This window comes from Brachyhypopomus gauderio, chromosome 11 (assembly GCF_052324685.1).
Source record: "Brachyhypopomus gauderio isolate BG-103 chromosome 11, BGAUD_0.2, whole genome shotgun sequence".
In the NCBI taxonomy this organism is placed as follows: domain Eukaryota; kingdom Metazoa; phylum Chordata; class Actinopteri; order Gymnotiformes; family Hypopomidae; genus Brachyhypopomus; species Brachyhypopomus gauderio.
In genome coordinates this window covers 5,691,194-5,718,419 of record NC_135221.1, presented here as the reverse complement: position 1 = coordinate 5,718,419, position 27,226 = coordinate 5,691,194, and the positions used below count along the sequence as shown (strand labels likewise).

At 42.4% G+C, this 27,226-nt stretch overlaps 1 protein-coding gene and 1 long non-coding RNA gene across 3 annotated transcripts; both read left to right on the top strand.

Moving 5' to 3' along the window:
* Positions 1–715: 715 nt before the first annotated feature.
* cyp4v2b (cytochrome P450, family 4, subfamily V, member 2b) lies at positions 716–6,963 on the top strand. Its single transcript, XM_077022931.1, has 11 exons — positions 716–939; positions 1,047–1,159; positions 2,812–2,897; positions 3,083–3,273; positions 3,495–3,564; positions 3,886–4,012; positions 4,257–4,427; positions 4,500–4,602; positions 4,701–4,835; positions 5,209–5,388; positions 6,004–6,963. The coding sequence occupies exons 1-11, from the start codon at positions 747–749 to the stop codon at positions 6,165–6,167; spliced, it is 1,533 nt and encodes a 510-aa protein (XP_076879046.1). The 5' UTR covers positions 716–746; the 3' UTR covers positions 6,168–6,963.
* A 446-nt stretch (positions 6,964–7,409) lies between these two features.
* LOC143526722 (uncharacterized) lies at positions 7,410–26,700 on the top strand. 2 transcript variants are annotated; one of them, XR_013133928.1, is made up of 5 exons: positions 7,410–7,499; positions 7,943–8,062; positions 17,683–17,740; positions 18,921–18,953; positions 19,641–26,700. It is a non-coding gene; the product is annotated as an uncharacterized LOC143526722 (long non-coding RNA). The 2 variants fall into 2 exon arrangements; XR_013133927.1 differs by lacking the exon at positions 18,921–18,953.
* The last annotated feature ends 526 nt before the right edge of the window (positions 26,701–27,226 follow it).

Here is a 27,226-nt window from a genome sequence, read left to right as displayed (position 1 = left end):
TAAACAATAAATAGGATTGTTTACTGCAGTTGGAGAAGCGTTTATTGCATGTTGTTGAATAAGAAGCCCAATGACACCGTTATTCCTACGATGACTATCATGCCAATAACAATCATGTACATCACTGAATTTGTATATGGTGATCAAAAATGTGGAATCTTATGTTGTACAGACGAGCAAAAGGCACCCCGAGTTGTCAGTCTCAGTCTGGTTGAATTGTGGTAATGCTCTTTTACAACCCATGTTCTGGTTTGGTTATTCACAATCTAGTTTGACTATCACTTTGCTTTTCGCTGAGGATTAGGAAACACCTCATATCCGAGGTCTTGTGTGTGTGTGTGTGTGTGTGTGTGTGTGTGTGTGTGTGTGTGTGTGAGTGTGTGTGTGTGTGTGAGTGATTATAATCCTGCACTGGTGTTCTGCTTAGCTTCCCTTAAGAAACTATAACTGCAGAATGGTCAAGCAGTGAGATCTGGGGAAAGATTACTCCAAGATTACTCCAAGATTACTCCTCCACCTTCAGTCACTACATGCTGAACTGAAGAGCAGATCAAACGGTAATTCGGTACCTGCTCTCATATTTCACCTCTCCAGGCTGTCAATGATTTAGCTGCAGTTCGTAAATAAACCAGTGTGGCCTTCTCGATTCCCCTGTTTGCTGAGCAGTGAAACGGTTAAGTCTGAAGTTCATCGGAGTGACTCCACGTTTTCAGAGCGCTTACCAAAGCCAACTCCATTGCAACAACATGGCCATTCTGTTAGGACTATATACGCTGGGGAGCATAACCTCAATCATCGTATTTGTTCTGCTGGTATACGTTTCATACAAACCAGTAAAAAAGTATGTACAGACATGGAGGGAGATGATGCCAGTTCCAGGCATGGAGGGAGCTTTCCCGATCATTGGCAATGCTCTGCAATTCAAATCCAACGCAGGAGGTAACGTGTTCTGTCTGTCTGTCTGTCTGTTGCAGAGTGTCCTGGTTTGAATGCAGTATAAAGTACAAAGAAGGACGTTGCTTTTCATGTTTGTCTATGTTTCAAAGATTTCTTCAACCAGATTGTTGAGGGCACTAATGAGAACAGACACAGGCCTCTGGTGAAGATTTGGCTGGGACCTATTCCTTTCCTGGTCTTGTATCATGCAGAGACCATCGAGGTGTGATGAATCATTTTCATATGGACATACAGTGCCTTGCGAACGTATTTGGCCCCCTTAAACTTTTCAACCTTTTGCCACATTTAAGGGTTCAAAGATAAACAATTTAATTTTTTTGTGAAGAATCATGAACACATGGGACACAATTGTTAAGTGGAATGAAATTTATTGGATATTTTAAACTTTTAACAAATAAAAAACTGAAAACTGGGGCATGCAAAATTATTCGGCCCCTTTACTTACTCCAGAAGTTCAGTGAGGATCTCTGAATTATCCAATGTTGTCCTAAATGACTGAATCCTGTCCTAAATCCACCTGTGTGTAATCAAGTCTCTGTATAAATGCACCTGCTCTGTGATAGTCTCATGAAGACCAAAGAACACACAAGGCAGATCCAAGATACAGTTGTGGAGAAGTTTTAAGCCTGATTTGGATACAAAAAGATTTCCCAAGCTTTAAACATCTCAAGGAGCACTGTGCAAGCGATCATATTGAAATGGAAGGAGTATCAGACCACTACAAATCTTCCAAGACCTGGCCGTCCCTCTAAACTTTCATCTCAAACAAACAAGAAGACTGATCAGAGATGCAGCCAAGAGGCCCATCATCACACCGGATGAACTGCAGAGATCTAGAGCTGAGGTGGGAGAGTCTGTCCATAGGACAACAATCAGTCGTACACTGCACAGATCTGGTCTTTATGGACGAGTGGCAAGAAGAAAGCCATTTCAAAAAGATATCCATAAAAAGTCTTGTTTAAAGACACCAAACATGTGGGAAAAAGGTGCTCTGGTCAACTTTTTGGGCACAATGCAAAACGATATGTTTGGTGTAAATGCAACACAGCTCATCACCCTGAACACACCATCCCCACTGTCAAACATAGTGGTGCCAGCATCATGGGTTGGGCCTGCTTTTCTTCAGCAGGGAGAGGGAAGATGGTTCAAACTGATGGGAAGATGGATGGAGCCAAATACAGGACCATTCTGGAAGAAAATCTGTTGGAGTCTGCAAAAGACCTGAGACTAGGGTGGAGATTTATCTTCCAACAAGACAATGATCTGAAACGTAAAGCAAAATCTACAATGGAATGGTTCACAAATAAACATATCCAGGTGTTAGAATGGCCAAGTCAAAGTCCAGACCTGAATCCAATCGAGAATCTGGGGAAAGAGACTGAGCTCGAGCTGTTTTATACGGAAGAATGGGCAAGAATTTCAGACTCTCGATGTGCAAAACTGATAGACATACCCCAAGCTACTGTAATCGCAGCAAAAGGTGGCGCTACAAAGTATTAAGGCAAGTTTAAAAAGGTTAAAATACCCAATAAATTTCATTCCACTTCACGATTGTGTCCCTCGTTTTGATTCTTCCCAAAAAATTCTATTTGTATATCTTTGTTTGAACCCTGAAATGTGGCAAAAGGTTGAAAAATTGAAGGGGGCTGAATACTTTCACAAGGGACTGTTTATGGTCACTCCCTCCATATTTGGACATATGTCACTCTGGTCCCAGAAAAGTGCTCTCGTTAAGCTTCAGGAACGCATTTAATGAAGGAAGAAATGTCTGTGTAGGTCTCAATATTTATTTATTGTGATGGTGCAGGTTTGTAATGTCTGTTTTCTCCCTGTTCTGCCCTGGTTTTCTTTCAGCCTGTGCTCAGTAGCTCCCGACACCTGGATAAATCCTACCCCTACAGATTCCTGCAACCTTGGCTTGGCACAGGTCTGCTAACCAGGTACAAGCGCCACACGATGGCCATCTTGGCCCATCTTTCATAATAGCAGACGCCATGTCCCCGCCCAGAGGTCGGTCTTGTTCCGCTCCTGCTAAAGTCCAGCAGGAAGTGATAGCCACTTGACCTCTATGACAAGGCGAGGGTGCAGAGGCAGACTTCATGGTTTCCTCTCCCGCACACCACAGCACGGGAGACAAGTGGCGGCGTCGACGCAAAATGCTCACCCCGTCGTTCCACTTCTCCATCCTCGCCGACTTCCTGGAGGTGATGAACGAACAGAGTGAGATCTTGGTCCAGAAGATGCAGGACCACGTGGGCGGAGAGCCGTTCAACTGCTTCAGCTACATCACGCTCTGCGCTCTGGACATCATATGTGGTTAGTGGGCTGGAAACTCCTTATTATCTCTCTGGTCATTACCATTGAGTCAGCAGTTTATTCTAATGCATTGTTATGGTGTCTGCTGGTGACATTAACATTATAATCTGTATATAATCTACATTAAGTTATTATAGTTTTTAACTTGGTAGGCTGAGCACATTCTGTCTAATATTGGAGTGCAATACTTCTAAGATTGTATCTGTGAATTTTCCTCACAGAGACAGCAATGGGAAAGAAGGTCTATGCACAGAGCAATGCTGACTCTGAATATGTCCAAAGTGTGTATAAGTAAGTTACATCATTTGTATATTAAAGGAAGTGACATTTGCATATGAAATGTTATGGAAATGTTGTTGAAAATTTAGCTGCAGTTGCATGAATATGTAGGTTTGTAAATAAATAAGTAGACACACTACAGTTTCAGTAGAAGATGTTTTATCAGATATGATGTTTATCAGATATGATAACAGATTTATGAGATATCTGATGACCCATACCTTTCTAATCCAGGATAGAATCCTCTTAAAGGCTAAGGTAGCATTGACCAGACATTTCTATCTGTGAAATTTTACAAATGCATGATCTCATTGTCTGTGTGATGTAATCCAGGATGAGTGACCTGATCACACGGAGACAGAGATCTCCATGGTGGTGGCCTGATTGGATTTATAACGCGTTAGGAGAGGGGAACGAACAGGCTAAAAGACTCAAGATATTACAGTCCTTCACTGCTAATGTAAGAGATCCTTCTCAGCCAGGGCTGAGGATATTTGAACAGAGCATGCACACCAATATCATACTTTATGTATAACCAGAGGGAAGTGGGGAATACTTCATAGAAAATCCTGCATTTTCTTGTTTCAGTTACTGGAATTCACATGCAGCTTTAAGCTAGAGCACTAAAAGTTCTGAAAAAAACATTTGGTGCAGGGAATTTGATCTAGAGTCTCAGAGTCTGTCGTGATGTGTCTGAACTGAAGGTGATCAAGGAGAAAGCAGCGAAGAAGACCGCTGTATCGGACAAAGAGTCGGACCACAGGCCCAGAAAGAGGAGGGCCTTCTTGGACATGCTGATGAAATTGGCTGACGATGCGGGTGCGAACCTGGGGCTCGAGGACATTCAGGAGGAGGTGGACACCTTCATGTTTGAGGTAGTACTAAAAACGAGTCCCCTTCGAGCAGAGCTGAGCCGGGAGTTGATGCGTTCATTTGCTCCGTGACAGGGCCATGACACCACCGCCGCCTCCATGAACTGGGCCTTACACCTGATTGGCTCTCACCCAGACGTCCAGAAGAAAGTGCAGACAGAGCTGCAGGAGGTGCTGGGTAATGAAGTTTTTTAATAGGGTGTCGGATGGACGACCCCCGTCACAGAGTTCACTCACGCGCGTCCCCGTCTCTCTTGTTCCCGTGGCGATGGACAGGCCCTGCGGGGCACCGCGTGGGGGTGGAGGAGCTGAAGAGGCTGAGCTACCTGGAGTGCGTCATCAAGGAGAGCCTGCGCCTGTTCCCCGCCGTGCCGCTGTTCGCACGCCGCATCTGCAACGACTGCCACATAAGTACGTAGCAGCAGGTTGCCATGGTGGCGGCGGGTCGCCGCGGCGCCCGCGTGCCATTTGAAGTCACAGCTGTTATTTGCGTCTCTGTAAAACGTCATGAGCTTCTAGTTTTGTCTCCCAACATCAGATTATCAGATTATCTTCTGGCTCAAATTTAAAGACAATTGCATCTTAAAGGGAAGGTGGGGCTTTTTGCCAGTAGTGGTTAAATTTGTTACATGCAACAAAGTTTTAGTTTCTGGTATTTGTTTTTAGACCGTTCCAGACCGTTCTGTGTTCTGTTTTGGGGATTTTTTTGAAGAAAGAGGAGAGTGTAGAGAAATATCTGAGCAGCCACTGAGGTCTTCGTTTTGTCTTCGCTACTTTTCTGCAGGAGGTTTCAAAATCCCAGAGGGCGTGAATGCTGTGATCATCCCGTACGCCCTCCACCGCGACCCGCGCTTCTTTCCCCAGCCCGAGGAATTTCGACCCGAGCGCTTCCTGCCTGAAAACAGCACAGGGAGACATCCGTACGCGTACATCCCGTTCTCCGCAGGCTTCCGAAACTGCATTGGTAAGTCACACTCGGGATTTCTGCAATAAAAGGCCATCGAACCTGTGAACGGTGCCGTTTTTGGTGCGTGTGCCCCGCAAGGTCTCGGAAACGCAGAAAACCGGGCGGTGGTTTTCTGGCCAAGGCTGCTGAGTTTCATCAGACAGGTCTCACATTACCAACACCACTTGTTATGATACAGCATCCCACCGCCATCACGCCACAAGTGTTGTGCGCCAATCCACTCTGACCCTTTGGAATCAATCATCCATTTGCCCCGTGCCGCATGAAGAGAAGAGTGCTTCTACCTCCACTCCCACGTTCATCCTGAGAGAGCACGGGCCCGTCTCCCACCGCTGAACCAGACGGAGCGTAACCACACTGGCTACCCGAGAGGAGACACAATCTGACGAGGTGGAGCGCAGGGAGCAGCACAGTGAGACACAACCGTGGAGATAATTAGCTTCGTCTCCGTGGGGTCGTGTCAAAGGGCAGGACTGCTCCAGGATGGGAACTCCAAAGAAGAACGTTGTAAAGCCAGATGAGTGTAAAGGAACTCGGTGATAATTAACTCTTCTCTGTGTTCATTTGTGTGTGTGTGTGTGTGTGTGTGTGTGTGTGTGTGTGTTGTCCCAGGCCAGCGCTTTGCTATGATGGAAGAGAAGGTGGTTCTGTCCTCTGTGTTGCGTCACTTTGATGTGGAGGCGTGTCAGAGTCGTGAGGAGCTACAGCCCATCGGGGACCTCATCCTCCGTCCAGAACAGGGCATCTGGATCAGACTGCACAAGAGGGCCGTCTGATTCAGAACAGGGCATCTGGATCAGACTGCACAAGAGGGCCGTCTGATTCAGAACAGGACATCTGGATCAGACTGCACAAGAGGGCCGTCTGATCCAGAACAGGACATCTGGATCAGACTGCACAAGAGGGCCGTCTGATCCAGAACAGGACATCTGGATCAGACTGCACAAGAGGGCCGTCTGATCCAGAACAGGGCATCTGAATCAGACTGCACAAGAGGGCCATCTGATTCACAACAGGGCATCTGGATCAGACTGCACAAGTGGACCGTCTAATCCAGAACAGGGCATCTGGATCAGACTGCACAAGAGGGACGTCTGATTCACAACAGGGCATCTGGATCAGACTGGACAAGAGGGCCGTCTGATCCAGAACAGGGCATCTGGATCAGACTGGACAAGAGGGCCGTCTGATCCAGAACAGGGCATCTGGATCAGACTGCACAAGAGGGCCATCTGATCCAGAACAGGGCATCTGGATCAGACTGCACAACAGGGGACTGTGTGCAGTGCCGTCATTAAAAATGTTGTTAGTTGCCCAGCTGGTTGTCCTGCAGTAGGAGCTGGTGTTTACACGCATGTTGGATGGCATATCTGAAAATATGTGCTAAAATGACATGGACTTAAATGCTGACTGCTTGGCTGATCTCTAATTTTATTCATGTAAAATATGTGATGTAAAAAAGTGATGTAATTATTAGTAGTAGCAGCTTTTATCTTTTGTTATGAAGTATTGGACAGGATACACTGATTACAACATAATGCTGTTAAAAGAACCTGAATTAAAACCAAACTTCTAAAACTGGGCCATTGAAATCAATTTCTTGTTAGACTCCAGATTCACTATAATATGGCCAGGCTATTAAATTGTTAAATCCCCCTTTTCTCTGGAGGTTACAGACAGTAGGGCCACTGGCTCTGGGCCGCAGTGGCCCTGTGGACCATGTGTATGAGGTGACGCACCAGTTTCCTTCTATACGTTTACAGTACACATTATCAGTCATTATTATTCTTTTGGCGTCAATGCTAGTGGAATTTGCTGTGGACTTTTCATTTAATCCCAGTGGCGGTTCTAGGGGTGGGGCCACAGGGGCATTGGCCCCAGCTGAAATCTGATTGGCCCCCTGAAGTGCCCCTTTCCTGTCACTCATCTGTCCTTTGCCCGAGAGCGATGATCCTCAGATTATAGGTGGATGTAATTCCATACCCAAACACTAGTGGCGCCAAATCGGAATGTCCAGCGTGAAATAAAGCTTACAGAAGAAGACTTGCACGATCCCGGGGATAAAGTTTTTCCATCCACAACCGATGGCACTTTTGAGGAGTTGGTTGGTAAGTCATAAATCCCTGTTAACTCACAGCTGTCACGTAGCTTAACATTAAATTTAAGATGCAAAGCTAACATTAGTTAACAGTAGTGTTAACTGAGGCCCTACTTGTGTTTAGACATGAACGTTAGCATTTTGCTAATAAATGTAATACGAATTCACGTTCTTCTTTGTAACTTAGATTTGTGTGTTAACATTAAATATAATGTTTGGCAATGATGGAGAATATAAAAATAAAGGGTCGGTGTCAGGCAGGAGTTTTTGGGAGAGAGAGAGAGAGAGAGAGAGAGAGAGAGAGAGAGCGCGCGAGCAGATTCATATATCACCACAACTCGCTTTATATTTTAAGCTTTCAAGTCATTCCTTCAGCTTTAAATAAATAGTAATGTGGTCTTGTGGACAACATGGTTTCTGCTGAATAGTTTGTGACATATATTTGTATTTTAGCCACAAACTGGGACAGGACTCTCTCTGATAAGGACAAGCAGAGTGAAGTTGATGACTTAACTCCCCATTCTACTGAGCCACCAGAGTCACCGATCAGTGCTGATCCTACAGGATCTGATGGTAAGAGGCTCTCTTGGAAAGTAATAACTGATTGCGTGTGTATTGTGACACTAGGCTTATGTTAAATACACTGCTCAAAAAAATAAAGGGAACACTTAAACAACACAATATAACTCCAAGTCAACCACACTTCTGTGAAACCAACCTGTTCAGTTAGGAAGCAACACTGATTGTGAATCAATTTCACCTGCTGTTGTGCAAATGGAATAGACAACAGGTAGAAATGAGAGGCAATTAGCAAGACCCCCCCTATAAAGGAGTGGTTCTGCAGGTGGGGACCACAGACCACTTCTCAGTACCTATGCTTTCTGGCTGATGTTTTGGTCACTTTTGAATGTTGGTGGTCCTTTCACACTCGTGGTAGCATGAGACGGACTCTACAACCCACACAAGTGGCTCAGGTAGTGCAGCTCATCCAGGATGGCACATCAATGCGAGCTGTGGCAAGAAGGTTTGCTGTGTCTGTCAGCGTAGTGTCCAGAGGCTGGAGGCGCTACCAGGAGACAGGCCAGTACACCAGGAGACGTGGAGGAGGCCGTAGGAGGGCAACAACCCAGCAGCAGGACCGCTACCTCCGCCTTTGTGCAAGAAGGAACAGGAGGAGCACTGCCAGAGCCCTGCAAAATGACCTCCAGCAGGCCACAAATGTGCATGTGTCTGCACAAACTGTTAGAAACCGACTCCATGAGGATGGTATGAGGGCCCGACGTCCACAGATGGGGGTTGTGCTCATAGCCCAACACCGTGCAGGATGCTTGGCATTTGCCAGAGAACACCAGGATTGGCAAATTCGCCACTGGCGCCTTGTGCTCTTCACAGATGAAAGCAGGTTTACACTGTGCACGTGACAGACGTGACAGAGTCTGGAGACTCCGTGGAGAGCGATCTGCTGCCTGCAACATCCTTCAGCATGACCGGTTTGGCAGTGGGTCAGTAATGGTGTGGGGTGGCATTTCTTTGGAGGGTCGCACAGCCCTCCATGTGCTCACCAGAGGTAGCCTGACTGACATTAGGTACCGAGATGAGATCCTCAGACCCCTTGTGAGACCATATGCTGGTGCGGTTGGCCCTGGGTTCCTCCTAATGCAGAACAATGCTAGACCTCATGTGGCTGGAGTGTGTCAGCAGTTCCTGCAAGATGAAGGCATTGAAGCTATGGACTGGCCCGCCCATTCCCCAGACCTGAATCCGATTAAGCACATCTGGGACATCATGTCTCACTCCATCCACCAACGTCACGTTGCACCACGGACTGTCCAGGAGTTGGCGGATGCTTTAGTCCAGGTCTGGGAGGAGATCCCTCAGGAGACCATCCGCCACCTCATCAGGAGCATGCCCAGGCGTTGTAGGGAGGTCATACAGGCACGTGGAGTCCACACACAATACTGAGCCTCATTTTGACTCATTTTGATTACATCAAGTTGGATCAGCCTGTAGTGTTTTTCCACTTTAATTTTGTGTGTGGCTCCAAATCTAGGCCTCCATTGGTTAATAAATTTGATTTCCATTGATTATTTTTGTTTGATTTTGTTGTCAGCACATTCAACTTTGTACAGAACAAAGTATTCAATGAGAATATTTCATTCATTCAGATCTAGGATGTGTTATTTGAGTGTTCCCTTTATTTTTTTGAGCAGTGTAATTTGTCATTTGCTTCTTTTTAGACATCTTCCAGTGTGGTGCACAGAATCCTGTGCAGACGTCAAATATTTGTTCTGCTACAGTAGAACCTGATGGTTTGCTTTTCATTCTGTAAATATAAGTCTTTAAATTTCAGTGAAATATGCACTCATTCACTTACTGTTGCTGAGTGCCATGAAAGTTAAAAGTTGAGGGATATTAACAATTGACTGTGTGCTATTGTGTGCAAGGATGTTGGGCAAATACTTGGCCCCTCTATGAATATTGTGGCCCCTTGATGGCCCCTTACTCAGAAAAATCCTAGATCCGCCACTGTTTAATCTACAGCAAATTATGTATGTTTTAATGTCAAAAATCACTGTAGGCAATGTGTCAGGGATCATCTTTAACACAGCCACTAAACAGACTGCAGTGTGACCACAGTGTTTTAGTAACACAGCCACTAAACAGACTGCAGTGTGACCACGGTGTTTTAGTAACACAGCCACTAAAGCAGACTGCAGTGTGACCACGGTGTTTTAGTAACACAGCCACTAAACAGACTGCAGTGTGACCATGGTGTTTTAGTAACACTGCCACTAAAGCAGACTGCAGTGTGACCACGGTGTTTTAGTAACACTACCTCTAAAGCAGACTGCAGTGTGACCACTGTGTTTTAGTAACACTACCTCTAAAGCAGACTGCAGTGTGACCACTGTGTTTTAGTAACACTACCTCTAAAGCAGACTGCAGTGTGACCACGGTGTTTTAGTAACACTGCCTCTAAAGCAGACTGCAGTGTGACCACGGTGTTTTAGTAACACTACCTCTAAAGCAGACTGCAGTGTGACCACGGTGTTTTAGTAACACTACCTCTAAAGCAGACTGCAGTGTGACCACGGTGTTTTAGTAACACTACCTCTAAAGCAGACTGCAGTGTGACCACGGTGTTTTAGTAACACTACCTCTAAAGCAGACTGCAGTGTGACCACGGTGTTTTAGTAACACTGCCACTAAAGCAGACTGCAGTGTGACCACTGTGTTTTAGTAACACTACCTCTAAAGCAGACTGCAGTGTGACCACGGTGTTTTAGTAACACTACCTCTAAAGCAGACTGCAGTGTGACCACGGTGTCTTAGTAACACTACCTCTAAAGCAGACTGCAGTGTGACCACGGTGTTTTAGTAACACTACCTCTAAAGCAGACTGCAGTGTGACCACTGTGTTTTAGTAACACTACCTCTAAAGCAGACTGCAGTGTGACCACGGTGTTTTAGTAACACTGCCTCTAAAGCAGACTGCAGTGTGACCACGGTGTTTTAGTAACACTGCCTCTAAAGCAGACTGCAGTGTGACCACGGTGTTTTAGTAACACTACCTCTAAAGCAGACTGCAGTGTGACCACGGTGTTTTAGTAACACTACCTCTAAAGCAGACTGCAGTGTGACCACGGTGTTTTAGTAACACTACCTCTAAAGCAGACTGCAGTGTGACCACGGTGTTTTAGTAACACTGCCACTAAAGCAGACTGCAGTGTGACCACTGTGTTTTAGTAACACTACCTCTAAAGCAGACTGCAGTGTGACCACGGTGTTTTAGTAACACTACCTCTAAAGCAGACTGCAGTGTGACCACGGTGTCTTAGTAACACTACCTCTAAAGCAGACTGCAGTGTGACCACGGTGTTTTAGTAACACTACCTCTAAAGCAGACTGCAGTGTGACCACGGTGTTTCACTGCAGATATCTAGTAGTTTCTTATTGGTGTGAGACATGAAACTGCTGCTCACAGCCAAGCTAAAAACCCATCTCGGATATCATTCTGTGTTCATTACAGCACCTGAACACAAGTGCATGGCAATTTAGAATACATGATCTGTGATCGTACAATAACTAGTGCAGCTATAGAAAGTTGAGTGAACACACAATAAACAAAGCAGAACTTCAAGGCATCTGTGTTCACTACAGTGGTGCACTGTTACACTATCGGCTACAAATGAAGCTGCACTTTAATCTCTCATTTAATTGCAGTATCAAAATGATCTTTGCTGAGTTTCTCATTGCATGGCAGTAATGGATCTTTGCTAGAAATGTCGGCTTGTACATCAGACTTGTGCATTTAGATCACCCCCCCCCCCCCCCCCCCCCCAAATTGTTCGCAAAACCACAGACACAGGGTTAACAAGCCCTTGTACTGTTCCAACTGTCCCTCTGTTGACATACAGCACATCCTCAGGCAGTGTAATTGTAAGAGAATAACAACATGGTTCAAAAGTAAAGACACCCAAACACGTGCACAAGGTGGCGGAAGCTGTATATGACGCAGGGCGAGAAGGTGACACTTGTTCCCTGTTTCTTGATAACGCGGGCTCATGTACCTTTCCTGGAAATAACTAACTAAAATAACTTTGCTGTGAAAAGAGGCCAAACACTTTAAAGTGCTCTGATAATGCCTGAGAATGTTTAGGACGAGAACCTTACACCTTCATTCTTTGACATCATCAGGGAAGACAGAGCATGAAGGTAGAAATGCAAATGTATTTTTGATATAAATATTGTACAAAATCTCTGGCTATGTTTTGCCTGAAAACTTTGGCAAAACCATCTTTTTTAGTTTATTTGAATACATCCCGAGGTTGCTTACACATACTGGTATAATATAACACATGTGCATGATGATAATAGTCTGTGCAAATTTGTTTTGAATTTAACCCATCTGTGCAGTTAGAACACACACACTAGTGATTACTAGGGGGCTGTGGTGCACACATGCCCAGAGCGGTGGGCATCCCTAGCCCAGCACCTGGGGAGCAGTTGGGGTTAGGTGCCTTGCTCAAAGGCACCTCAGTCATGGCCTCAGGTCTGGGAATCGAACCCACGACCCTCCGGTCACAAGACCAGTTCCCTAACACCAGACCATGACCGCCCCTGTTGACTGTTGACCCTGCTCCTTTCGTTTACGTGGCCTACCACTTCATGGGTGAGTTACTGTCATCACCAAACATTTCCACTTATAATACAGCTGAGAGTTGACTGTGGAATATTTAGGAGTGAGGAAATTTCATGACTGGATTTGTTGCACAGGTGGCATCCTATCACAGTTCCACACTGGAATTCACTGAGCTCCTGAGAGTGACCCATTCTTTCCTAAATGTCTGCATGCCTAGGTGCTTAATTTTATACACATGTGGCCATGGAAGTGATTAGAACACCTGATTCTGATCATTTGGATGGGAGAGCGAATACTTTTGGCAATATGGTATACGTTTTTTGTCCATTTTATATCTGTCTGCCTATTTTGCCTTTCAGATGTCTAGACCTATTGCCTGTTTTTGTACTTACAATTTTTGAATCATGATTTTGCTCTCTCTGTTTCTTACTCGTGCCTGTCGAGATTACAGTTCTGTATAAAACACTTTCTCCAGTCTGCAATCATTCTCCTGGTTTCTCAGTATGCTACAGAGTGTACCAATTTCAATTCCAGGTTCCAGTCGTAAGTCTTTTGTTGTTTTTCTTTGAATGCCAAAAGCTTGGTTTTTAATGGAATACTGCCACTGAAACACATGTTGTGCAAAGCCGTTATAACAGGAACCACCTCGTGCCTTTTAAAAAGCAACACCAACAGAATCTACAAATATTATTAACACTGACTCTAAAAATCTAGCACAATGCAAAGAAACGTGTAATCTAGTTTTGGGTTTTCAAATGCACTGGCTTCACACGAGACACTAGCATGGCCAACAATGCACACATGAATTAAAATCTTCATAGATTAAGTTTACAACAGTTCTGTTAAATATTTACGTATTTTAAGTATTTGTGTGTTCCACCAAAGGAAGTGATCAATAAAAACATATACTATAGGATATGTAATGAAAATGCATTCAGAACAAAGGAGAGTAACAGTGTGAACAAAAACTCTTCTGAACTCCCGAGCCATCATATCCTCTCAGAACACCAACCATGGGTTAAATGCATGGATTCTGTGAACACCCATCACAGCGTTTCTAAGCTAAATTTGTTTGTTAGGGTTTCTGTGTATTTGGGTATTTTGATCCTGTATTTGTCTGTATTTCCATTTGGATTCTACCTTCATGGTCTGCGTGTTGCATCTTCAAAGTGAATTCGTCTCCACCTTTAGAATGGTTCCACAGATACACTACATTATTTTCAGAGTATTGCACAATAATAATATATTTTAAATATTAAAATGATGAGTTGAAGTCATCCTTTTACTAGGGTGGAACGTATTGTAGGAACATGTGCTGTAGTTTTTTATGTAATTTATTGTCAGGCCAAGCGTCTGTATAGGCAATTATTTTAAGTTTTTAATTAGTTATCTATAAAAAAAAAATATGCATTTAAAAGCGGAGGACAAATTTCGATTGCGGTGAAAAAATCACAATTGACAAAATATGGCAAAAAAAATAATAATACAGATGCTGAAGCGCATAATGCGAAGAGGTCGCCAACTTTCTGCAGAGTCAATCACTGCAGACATCCAAACTTCATGTGGCCTTCAGATTAGCTCAAGAACATTGCGTGAGAGCTTCATGGAATGGGTTTTCATGGTTGAGCAGCTGCATCCAAGCCATATAACACCAAGTGCAATGCAAAGTGTCAAATACAGTGGTGTAAACCACACCACCACTGGACTCGCACTTCTCCATCTGGCAATCTGATGGACGAGTCTGGGTTTGGCAGTTACCAGGTGAACTGTACTTGTCTGACTGCACTGTGTCAAGTGTATAGTTTGGTGTCAGGAGCTGGGCTTGCCCCCTTACTTCCAGTGAAAGGAACTCTGAATGCTTCAGCATACCAATATATCTTGGACAATTCCATGCTCCCAACTTTGTGGGAACAGTTTGGAGCTAGGTCCTTTCCTCTTCCAACATGACATTGGACCAGTGCACAAAGCAAGGCCCATAAAGACATGGATGGCAGAGTCTGGTGTGGATGAACTTGACTGGCCTGCACAGTCCTGACCTCAACCCGATAGAACACCTTTGGGATGAATTAGAGCGGAGACTGAGAGCCAGGCCTTCTCGTCCAACATCAGTATGTAACCTCACAAATGTGCTTCTGGAAGAATGGTCAAAAATCCCCATAAACACACTAAATCTGGGGTACAGCATTGTCAGAAGATCTGAAGCTGTTCTAGCTGCAAAGGGTGGACCAACATTATATTGAACCCTATGGATTAGGAATGGGATGTCACTTAAGCTCATATGTGTGTCAAGGAAGGCTGGTGAATTTGGCAATATAGTGCAAGTAAAAATATAAATGGCAGGTACGTAAATGAGTACGTAGCAAGATACAAGGAATAACAATCAGTAGGTCAACACAGAAAGGGATTTGCAAACCTTCGCATCTAACTGTGAGTGTTTGTCTATGATTTAGCTGGGACTGAATGAGGATCAGGTGATCACGTAGTCACGTGATCTAGATCTCCATCTTTGGTGCTGGGGTTGCTGGGAAATGTGGTTCTGGGTACCGGGCTGCGTGACACACCGAGTGCATGTGGTATAAATCTGTATGCAACTTTTTTCACTCATTCACAATTACATCTAAATATGGGTTGGTAATGTAAACCCTGGCTAACTGTGTGAGTTTGAGTTAGGGTCTTGGTCACATGTCCTTGAGCAATCTAGACCAGAGACCCACTCATCTGCACAGTTCTTCAACATGAAAGAGGAGATAAATTGATTTTCTGTAGCCTGGTTCCATGAGCTGAATAAATTTCTCCAGTTTCTTTTTTAGCTCAAGGTCTCAGGATGATATTCAGTGCTTTATCAATGCATTAACTCTGCAGTTTTTCACTGGTAAACTTCAAAGGTTCAAAAGCTGACAAGATTTTTGCAATGAACTTCAAGATGTGCTGTATGTACAGCGTACAGTGTACAGTCTATGTGGATCTTCCATTACATAGACAAAATGGCAAGTACTAATGAGAAGGAAATAATGGCCCATTTTACATCATGATTAAGTCCCCGGTCAGGTACCATTCAAGTCTGGTTCATTCACAGGATCAACTGCAAATATAAGGCTGCACTGCGTTTAATAAACAGATTTTTCTTTGCAAGATGGTTTCTCAAAAGGAACGCACACTATTTGGACAACGTTTTAAACTAAGGTTGATGAGCACATCTTTGATGTGTAACACACACACACACACACATGCATACATATATATATATATATATATATATATATATATATATATATATATATATATATATATATATATATATATATATATATATATATATATATATATATATATATATATGTCACCATGGGAGTTCCAGAGGGACGGGGATTGCATGTTTCACATATGCAGTGCTTGTGTTCATTGGATGTTTAAGGTGGTTCGCTGAATACATTTCAGCGATAGGCTTTCAGGATTCAGGATACGCTTTGTTGAAGAGAAAATATACAGTGTGAAGATGCGCAAAATAACGCTTAAAAATGCGTTTCCATTAATCCACTATAATGATGTTTCACATATAAAGAACACACGTGACGTCATGGAAACAGCAGGAGACGAAAGTGAGGCAGTTACGTTTTTAATATCCGTAACAGCAAAACAAAACAAAGGCTTCACCAAAATAAGGCTCAGCTAGAAAAATGAGAGCTAGAGAACAACAACTAAATGGTAACATCAAAATATGCACACGGTAAGTGGAAATATAATGTATGCAGCATGGTTATTCATCAGTTAATGTGCAGTCATATTCACCATTGCTAAAGTGTGTTATTCAAAATACATCCTTCAGATGGTTTCTGCGTTGTAGATCTTTCTTCACTGATTTATTTATTGGGCTTGGGGGTATGACATCATCTTGGAAGAGGCATGCTCAAGGAAAGATATTTAAAACATACTGATAAGTATACTGTCATTTTTAAAGATAAAGATGCATCTGACACAGTGAATGGTTTTCCGCTCTGCCTCCACGGTTGCATGAAAACTTACTCAACACATTAGCTCTTTTGAACTTGACCGAGTAGGTGGATGATATGCAGTTCAAAACCATAGTGAATCTTTTTGAATAGCAATGAATAAATCTCATGATGAAAACACAAGGGACCTGTTAACACAGTGTAAAGGATGGGCTGAACTGGGAAGTTGACCTGTACCACTGCAGGTCATGGGTGTCATTTGGAAGGTCAGATAATTCAACCTGTCCATATAGAGTTGACCTTTCAGTCAATAGTAAAGTTCAGCATTCTTTTAGAGAATTCTTTATAATAATAGTAGGCACCAAATCCCTTGGTTACCCGTCTCTCATTTTTTTTCCTTTGCTTGCTTGTTCTGTTTGCAGCTTATGGCTGGCAGGGGGTGCTCGACTTTAAGCTACTGGCGGTAATTGGGATGGAGTCGAGACGTAGTAATGATGATTGACGGGCTGTAAGAGTGATAAGGGCTTGGCCTTGCGTAACTGGAGCTTCCGGAGCAGAATTGTTTGGCGTGTTGGCTATTGCTGCAGGGAGGGGAGAGACGGAGAGTTGATTTTGGCAGCCTTTCGGATCAGCTCAGACGATCTGACACAATGACATATTGTACATTTTTGGACACATTCAATACTGTATCTGTACTGTATCTATTCAATATTTCTTATAGTATAAATTAATTATCTGTTCCCATTATATATCTATTGTTTGTTCATTTGGTGGTTTTGTTCATAAAGCAAACAATGTGATCTGCCTAATATATGAAATGCGCTATATAATAAAAAATGGACCTGATGTTATGTCCAGCTAAGAGGGTGGGTCTGATATCAGCAATAGAACCTATCAGTCACCATCCGCCACTGCTGGCCACTAACGCCGCAGTAAGGTGGGTGGGCCACAAAGCATGGGGGGAACAGAACACCAACCAGTGCCAGAGGAACCAGAGGAACATGAGGAATGGAAGCAATGAATGGAGGTAGTCAAAGTAGATGAGCAGTACCTTTACTGTGTGAAGTCTTTTTCTATTTTGTGTGTGTGTGTGTGTAAAGGAATGAGCCAACGCTCCATATCTTCACAGCTTGTGACGTCTCTTCTCCTGACCCAAAGGTACAAGTACTGCGTCATGCTCACTGAACCCACAGACATTCATGCTTCTGAACCTGCAGTTCGTCTTGTATGAGTCACAGCATATCAAGAATGTCTGAGTCACCGAGGGAGTCATTTATCTCCATTTCCTATAATGTCATCTTGAGAAATAGACACACAGAACTGACAGAACAGACAGACAGAATACGCTCTGACTTTTTTAAAAACACAGGTACTTCCGGTTACCTTCACAGCTGCCAATAATTCTATCTTCAATTCAAAAAGATTGGATTTGTTTTTGAATAACAAAGGTCAGATGCGTCTGTGTGTGTGTGGTTATGTTCGTCTATGCCAGGGATGCACAACTTGAAGGAGGAGCCGGGCCAAAAATAAATGTAAAGCTGCTTGAAGAGCGCGAGTTTAATTTCTCCCGCGGTAGCCCAAAAAACAACACTGCTGGTTCTTTGTGTGTGTGTGTGTGTGTGTGTGTGTGTGTGTGTGTCCCTGACACGAGGAGGTGTTTGTTTCTGTTCCTGTCCCTGTCCCATTTCCCTGTGTTTATCCCTCCTTTCTTCACCTCTGTGTGGAGGGGGGTCTCGTCCCAGGAACTCCTGGTTCTAGTGCCTCAGGGCACTGCACACTGATGCTGCACACTGATCCTTTTTAATTCTCTTGGACATTAGCACAGCTTTTGATACCATTGCCATGGTATTATTTAAAAGGTTGAGTCAGTGGGCTAGACTACCAGGAACTGCACTAAAATGGTTTTGTTCTTATAAAACAGATAATTTGTGGTGTCTGTGGGTGATGGTATGTCTGACCCTACATCTCTAAGCAAGGGGTGCCTCAAGGGTCTATCCTGGGTCCACTTTTATTTTCTTTATATATATATATATATATATATATATATATATATATATATATATATAAATTATTAAACAATATATTATTATTATTGTGGGCTCCGAAGAAATGTACAAAAATGTAGTCAGCTTTAGATTGTGCTGGTTTAAAGGCCATTTGTGAAAAATCTTGATGTGATCCTTGATTCCCAACATAGTTTCTTGTTACACATTAAGAGGCTTCAGCTCAGAAATGTTACTAAAGTTAGAAATATCCTGTCCTTTTCTAACATTGAAAAACTTTATTCATGCTTTTGTCTCCACCCGTTTGGATTACTGCAATTTATTGTCGGAATCAGCGAAAGATGACTTGTCTACAGCTTATTTAAAAGGTAGCTGCATGTCTTCTCACTAGGACAAAGCACACATATGACACCAGTATTGGCCTCTCTGAACTGGTTACCTATAAGTTATATAATTGATTAAAAAATTGTAATGATTACTTATCATTACATAACCCAGGGGTTATTATCTGCCCCTGGGGTTATTATCTGCCTCCCCCCCCCCCCCCCCCCCCCCCCTCACTAATTTAAAATCAAAGGGGGGTTTTGCACTTGATGCCCCAAAATGATGGAATAATCTCCCTACTGACGTCAGACTGTCTGGTTCATTTTGCATTAAAAAAACATTTAAAGACACATTTTTATTCTCTTGCTTTTAACAGTATTTGATCAATGTGGATTAAAACCCGGTGTTTTTTTGAGTATTTATTTACTTATCTCTATATAACTTATTTGACTTTAGGATTATAATGTATTTAAACTGTCCTGTATCGCATTTTATTTTGTACATATTTGTAAAGCACTTTGTGAGTCACTCTAGAAAATGTTTTACTGTTTTAATAGTAACTAAGCTGGGCTAATGTCCAAAGAATTAAGACCGAAATGTCACCAGGATCAGGAGAGCTGTCTGAGTGCTATGCTTTGGCCTGAAATTAGCACGTATTAATCAGGTTTGTTTTCAGTTTAATTCAGAAGGCTATATTGACACAAACACATTCAATCCTGTTTTTGTTTCAGAAGCGCCTCTACACAAGTATAATTGGTTGCTCGCAGCACCAGCAGGAGCCTCCAGATGGAGACAGTGGGTCAGGTATTAAAAGTCTTGTTAGCCTGATCCCCCTCAGGTAGCTTCACATTATAAAAGCAGTTGTGCAAAGGCCACATGTTGTGAAGGTTTGGTTGTGCTACATGTACTCGAGCTCACTGATAGACAGTATTGGTTGTTCTAGGTTCTCCTGTGGCTTCGTCTCTCCTGTTCTGTGAGGGACTGTTGTCCCTTTTGTTTGTCCTCAAGTTGTTCCTTCTGGGGAATGTGACCCCTGTTCTCTTGAGCTGTTTGTCTGTAGCCTATGTCTCATCTAGTCAATTTCTCCCACTTCATTGGTGGCGTGGTGGTTCCCATTGGGGCCTCTGGGTTAGTCTGAACCTGGGTAGTTTTGCTGGACATGTGACTGGATGTTGGCTCACCTGCAAACCTGCGCTGCTCGACTGGGTGAGCCACCTGCCATCTCCATGTCTCCACCAAGCACTCCCCTGAGGATCCATGCTTCAGTTGTCCTTCAGCTCTATCCCTAGTGTGGAGGTCTGAGCTGTGTTTCCCTGCTGCTTTCCTCCAAGGTTCAAAGTTCAGTTCTATCCCAGTTCAGTTTTCCCTTCTGTACTCCTGTTAAATTGATTGACATTGATTAAAAAAAAAACCATATTACAATTGGGAAGAAACTGAACTTGTTAAACAAAATAGTACAACAGTGAATGAGGTCTACACAGAAAAGAGAGCAAGGTGTTTCAGTTGGACATGAGAAAACTAGGAAAGACTGAGTGGGAGGGAAAGTGAAAGAAGGATGGAGAGGAACTATAAAGAGGAGTCGTCACAGAGCATAGCTGTAGAGGATGGAGGATGGGTTCCCTTTTGAGTCCTGGTCCTCCCGAGGTTTCTTCCTATTCTTCACCATCATAGGGAGTTTTTCCTTGCCACTGTCGCCTTTGGCTTGCTCATTAGGGATTTGGACCCATAGTATTGTTAACCTTGTAAATCCTGTAAAGCTGCTTTGTGACAACATGTGTTATGAAAAGCGCTATACAAATAAATTTTGATTGATTGATAGATGTGGCTGGAGACCAAATTAACTGTGGTCCAACAATGGTGCTGCCTTTCAAACGTGATATATGAGTGTAAATGGACCCTATTACACTCATAATACAGTAGATCCTGAAGGATTCTTTGTTAGTATCACAACAACAAAAAAAATCCTGATTAGACCTTGAAAGAAGTTCTAATACAAATGGTGGAATTAAATGTGTCTACCAGAGTATACTTCTTCATACAATGGTATCTTGGGTTGTCACAGATTATATTATGGTATTCTTCATTTTAGAAAGTTTTAGACAGTCTGTTTCAATGAACTTTTAATTTTCAAACAAATGCCCCAGCTATAATTTCTACCCACATATACACCTATGATATGATTTTAGTAATATGTTATTTGACCATGTTTTCATATCATATTATTTACATTTTAGTATTACTTGCTAAAGCACATTTCACACAAAGAAATATTGTGATTTCAATTTTAGATACTGTTGATGTCATTTAAATGGTATTTAAGAAGCCAGTTAGTGTAATTTTATGATGGCCCTGCATGCATGGCTGAGCTCCACCGTCCACTGCTCAAATGGCGTCTCTAAGATATAAGATTGCAGAAGTGGTCTGAGCAGATCACTACCATTAATTAATGAGGCTTCTCCCCCTGGTTATTCTGCTTGACTGAAGGCTCAGGAAAAGAGAGAGAGACTGACATGGAGTGGGGGTCAAAGGGTGAAGTGGGAGAGAAAAGTTAAGATGGGTGGTGAAAAAGTTGCGATCAGTGAAATTCGCTGCTTCCCCAGTCGCAAACACGCAGCAGTTCTTGGCACACGTGCCAGCTGTGAGAATCTCACGTGTGTCCTCTCCTCTTCATCCCACACTGCTGAGCTGCGTAGTCCTGTCAAAGCAGAACGGGACAAAAGTAAGAGGCCAGACAAAGCAATATGAACTTGACAATTAGCACTGGCCACTTTTATTCCACAATAAAATCAGTCCTTAATAAATGCCATTCAAATATCAACAGATGGTACATACTTGAAAGGTGAGGTATTTGTCACCAAAAGATCTGCCAGACATATTCATAGTAAGATGAAGGATCCAACAGCATTCAGAAATGACTTCCAACAATTTTTCATTTGTACACATGCCAGGGCCATATTGCCACTCTGAGGTGATGATTATTCAGATTTTAGACTGTGTACCTTCACAACCCTTTAGCGCCTCCTTATGAGGCTTAGCTTTTAGCACTGAAAGGAAAACGCATTATTTTCAAAACATCGAGGGATTGTGCTCACTGAACTGTGTTTTTTGCATATATTGTGCTTGCTAGTGTGTGGTATCATGCTCTGTTGTACATTTGGATTTGTGTGTGTAATTACAGATCCAGAACTGTATTTTAGGATTTTGTTAGGAGAGTTCAGAAATTCCTTGGGTTTTCTTATTTCTCGCTGCTGTGGACACAGTGCACATGGATGTCTCACTACAACAGAAGAGACATGCAAAGACCTTAAACCTGACTGTATTGTTAATCTTACATTTTGTTAAATACCCTAAACTTGTTTACCTGTAAACGCAGGTGCTCTGGTTTCCAGTGAAAATGTTGTGTAGGGCTTCAACATCTTTTGGCAATCCTGTTATGAAAAGGTTTTTCCCCCTTTATCCTGAGTCAGGAGGGGTATAGGGGTTTTTATTTGAACTTTTTCTCATCCAGAATGTTTCTTAACATTCATTGGAATGCCTCTTAGTCCATGCCAGAGACCGTATATATAAATGGACTGGACGACGCGAGTGAAAAGTGAAGCCTCCATGTGTCAGCTGCCCTCTAGTGGCTGGCTGCAGTACAACTTTTAACCCCGCCCATTCCCATGTTAGTGAACGGGCTGGACGAGAAACTTTGAATTTTTATTACACGTAAAATAAGTTTTTTGAGCAATTATATTTTGTCAATTCTATAAGACCCCAATGCGTTAGTATCTCTCCCGGTGTTTTTCTCTACTATAAACAGATTTTATAGAAGTTATTAAGTGTTACTTAAAGGTGGCGATAAGATGATTGACAGTTAATAGCTGCGTTGGTTGACATTAATACCAGATGCTCAAACGTGAACGCGCTCAACAGCAAAACTCTCGACAGCAAAACGCTCGACAGCAAAACGCTCGACAGCAGTATTAAAGCCTTTTACCTTTGTTTATTTTGTAAAACGTCAAAAGTGTCTATACTGGTGGGCGTATCCTAACAAATGTCGGGGCGGAGATACTGTCCTGCCTACCGGTTCTAATGCGCATGCTCTGGCTCCAATTTTCATCTACTGCACAAGCGCATCCAAGATGACCGTTCAAAATGGGAGTCAACGGTGACATACCGTCCATTATATATACTGTCACTGGTTCATGCTCATTAATTGACTGTTATACAAGACCTTATGCAATAATTCTCCACAATGAATCTCATTCCTGACTTTACAGCGGAAACATCCCCATTGACTTTACACTTTGCACTAGCCCCTCTAGCAGGTGAACTGGTGGAACACTTGGGTGATTAAAAGCAGAGATCTTATGACCAGAATTTCCCACAGTAATATTTAGTGCTCCAGAGACCACGGTGGAAGTTGTGTTCAACGCCCAGCAAATGCCCCGATCTTTTCTGAGGTCTTGACAGTCATAATGGAGCAACTCTATGCAAGTTGAATTTCCTGCAAGCTCTCAGTTCTTTAAAATTCAGTCTTGATCTACAAATCAGTTTCTTGCAGATATTGCAGCACTCTAAACAGTATGTCTGTTGGGCTGTGTCAGAATAACCTTGGGCATAATGGGGAGAATTATGCCACAAGAACTCAAGGGTATTGGAAGACATCTTGCTTGGTTAAAGGTATGATAATTTTAGTAATCCATTGTCAAATTATAATAAACAGGTAGAATCCAGGACACTTCACTCAAAGTAAATTGGTTGGACATATCCACAACACACTTACTCATGTTCATTTCAATTTAAAACCATGTGCAATGTTACATTTCTCCCCTTCCATGACTACTATTACCAACCATCAAGATGTTTAGGACTGATAAGGAATTACATAGAGAACTCATGTATATAAATACACGCCAAGATGAGATTTATTTATCCTTCCCATCTTTTCTTTGTTTTTCTATCTCTGGCGTTAGTCTTCTTCTCTTCCAGTGTCTGGGAACGGGTCCTTCTCTGGAGAAGCACGTGGAGTCTAATCTGTGTTTCAATTAGTGGTATAATCTGTTAGTTGGCATATCCTCTAAACTCATCTCATGCAGACCGGGGTGTTAGGCCCTGGTAATGTTACATTTGGTATTTAAAAGAGAAAACAGTAAGTCTTTGAGTCCTTCAGAAAAACTGTTTTGAAAAGTATAGGTACGTAATTTTTTTTTTACTGAATGTTCACAGTAAATTTGTTTGCCAAGTGTACGATGTGCTTTCATTTCACTTTCAGCGATCCAGTGAACTGCCTGGTCTCCAACAAACATCTGGCTGCAAATAGACTGACGTTGTCATATCATTATTCTTGCTAATCTGGCAAAGGGAAAATGTAATTAGCATGAACAGACACAAAACAATGGCAGTTACTGACATTCACTTCACAGCATAAAAGTCTTCATTTAACATTACGTCATTATTGTAACAGCAACTGCCTGTGTCTTGATTTCTGTTTTTGGAAATTGAGCAACAGAGAAGCTGCATGATGTAACACTTTAATTCACAACATATGGTGGGTATCAGAGTATTTAATACAGCACTAATATCCTTTTAATCTTCAGCCAAAATTGGTGGCGAAGTAACTTGTTTGGCTTCATGTCCTCATCGTGCTACAGAGACACGTAGCCAGTGATTGGGGATCTGAGAGGCATTAGAGGGATAAATGTTTCACATGTTACACGTACCCAAAGAGAAATACAAGTGCAGAAAAATCTCCCTTTCAAAAGCTAAGAGGCGCGACGTTAGCCGTAGCGACGTCGTGCTATGAAGCTGGAGGAGAAACACGACCCCCCGACTACAAGGGGCAGCAGCTCAGGACTTTGGTCTGGGGCCTTTGGCCATGAACTCTGCATGAGCTGAGCAGATGAAGGCCACAAGCATCACCGATCGTTTCTGTAAGGAGACGTGGGGCTTTGCAGGGCAACTGATATGTTCCAGTACCAATTTGGCAGAGAAGATACAGATGCATTAGCCATTGTGATCACAAATGGAAAAACATTTGGTCTCCCGACACCCAGTTTCCATGGTTTCTGATTAAAGTCTGTCAAGGATGATTGATAACACTGCTGTAATCTACCTGCTAAAAGAGAGGGCGAGAGAGAGACAAGGAACAAGGAACCTTCCAGATCTTTCAGAACATAATTTGGTACGGTCTTTTAATAATATGAGGCCTTTTTAATAAAACAGATTTCACCCAAAGTCGTCTTAGAATGACCAGTTGAAGTTTCATTATGAACTTCCTCATGATGAATTTGTACAGGACTCCACAGAGTAGGACCATTATATCAGTACTACAATATGTCAGTCTTAAATAACTTAATCATTGAGTTTGCATTAAATCTCTTTGAATTTGTTCTACTGTACAGAAGATGCAATGATCCCTTGAGCAACTCTCTAAGCACTACATGTCTCACAGGGACCAGTGCCACGTGGAAGATGCACCATAATGAGACAATATATTCACTGTGCACCTGCTGGGCAGTGGGGAGTAGAGGATAACCGCAGCAAATAAAATACCCTAGACCACTCGCAGCAACAAAGTCGCATTTAGTCCCCTTATAAATAAGAAAAGAAGTACAATAACCCACCATTTAAGTTGTAAGAGTGAGTTTTCATGGTTTTCAGTCAATAAAGTAGAGGATCCAGCACAAACTGTCTAATGAACATCCACACCCACTTTGCACATGTGAATGTGAAGTTAACGTTTCCTAAGTGCTGATTATAGATTTAGAGTAACGTAACATGTAGTGTTCTTTTAAAGCATGTATAAATATGTTTACCTACATATTTGTAAAATTAAGCATCTACATTTCCTTTTTTACACACATTTATTTGATTGGGAGTATTATATTAATGGTCCCAGAGTGTGTTATGCAAATGTGCAAAGAATTCAAATATATGTTTAATCACTGAAACTTAATTATCTAAACAAATACATTTAAAATAGTTCCATAACAAGTCTAATGCTAAGTTGTAATAATTAAGTTGTGTTCCTTATAATTATCATCTGTAGTATTGTCCTACTCTCATTTGACTTTAGCTATGACTACATATTTTTTGTGGTTCATATTTAGCCTGGTTCGTTGTTTCACATGTCAGTAAAGATGATTTTTCTCTCAGCTTTGTTGTGTGACTTTGTGGTGTGAGATTCCCTGAGCAAAAATGGGTAGCACCACCAGAATGTCCTTTCTGGACCTCTAACACATACAATATAAACATTTATACACAAGACTTTGAGCCCCAGGCACTGGAATTTTGGAGGTTTGTATTACTACACAGATGGTAGGCCAAAAGATGCCCCCCTAAGTCCCCCCGAGCTAGGCTACTGCTGAGAGTCATGAAAGAGCAAACACATACACCATTGTACAACTACTGTGACTCGTGCCGTGCAGGAGTCACTAGATCTGTGTTCACCAGGTTCACCTCATCAGTCTCTGTCACAGGAGGACTGGGTTCATTTGCTGTATTCCTTCACAGGTGCACCTGTGCAGACCCCTCTCTGAATGGTACACTGCCCTCAAATCTATTCATACCCCAAAACTATCGCTTCTAACGGCATAGTATCTCTCCCAAGACCTGGAATGTATTTTCCTAAAAAGAAAGTTGTAAGAAGTTGCCCACAAAGCACATGCAAGCCAGAAAGTAAAGCAGCGCTGTTTTGAGAAGTAGAATCTCTGCAGGCACCATTGAGATATTTTAGTTTTCCTGTTAAAAATGGCATGTGGGCCACACAGAGGTTCCCAGATTAGTCTCTAATGTTTCCTGCTCTGTCTCTAGTGACGTCTGCCAACCTGTTTGGCAGTGCAGCATGAACAATTCTGCATGTTGTAATCTACAAACACTTTGATGCTTCTAAATATTTTAGGCTTATGTTCTGTTTGAATACAGTATGTGATGAAGAATGTAAAATTTTAGTTGAGGCCCACAGGAAGAAGAAAAGCTTCCCAGACATGGAAATTTTACGTCCTCTGGTGTAAATGCAAAGTCTGTTCTGACCTTTAAATCTTTAGTGTAGATCTTAACTTGTTTTACACTAACATGAATCTAGTTATTTATTTTGCAGTAGCAGTTCATTAGAGGCAATGGAGAAGTTTTAAATAAAGGGGGAAGTTTTAAATAAACAATTTTCATAATCTTAATTTTATAAAATATTTACATATAAATTTTTCTCCTTGGAATAAGTGCAGATTAAAACATCATATTAACTCCACCTCTGGTATTGACGACAAATCATATTTGACTATGATTAGCATAGTTTCATCTTGTGAACCAATAGGCTTTGAGAATACTTTGTGTA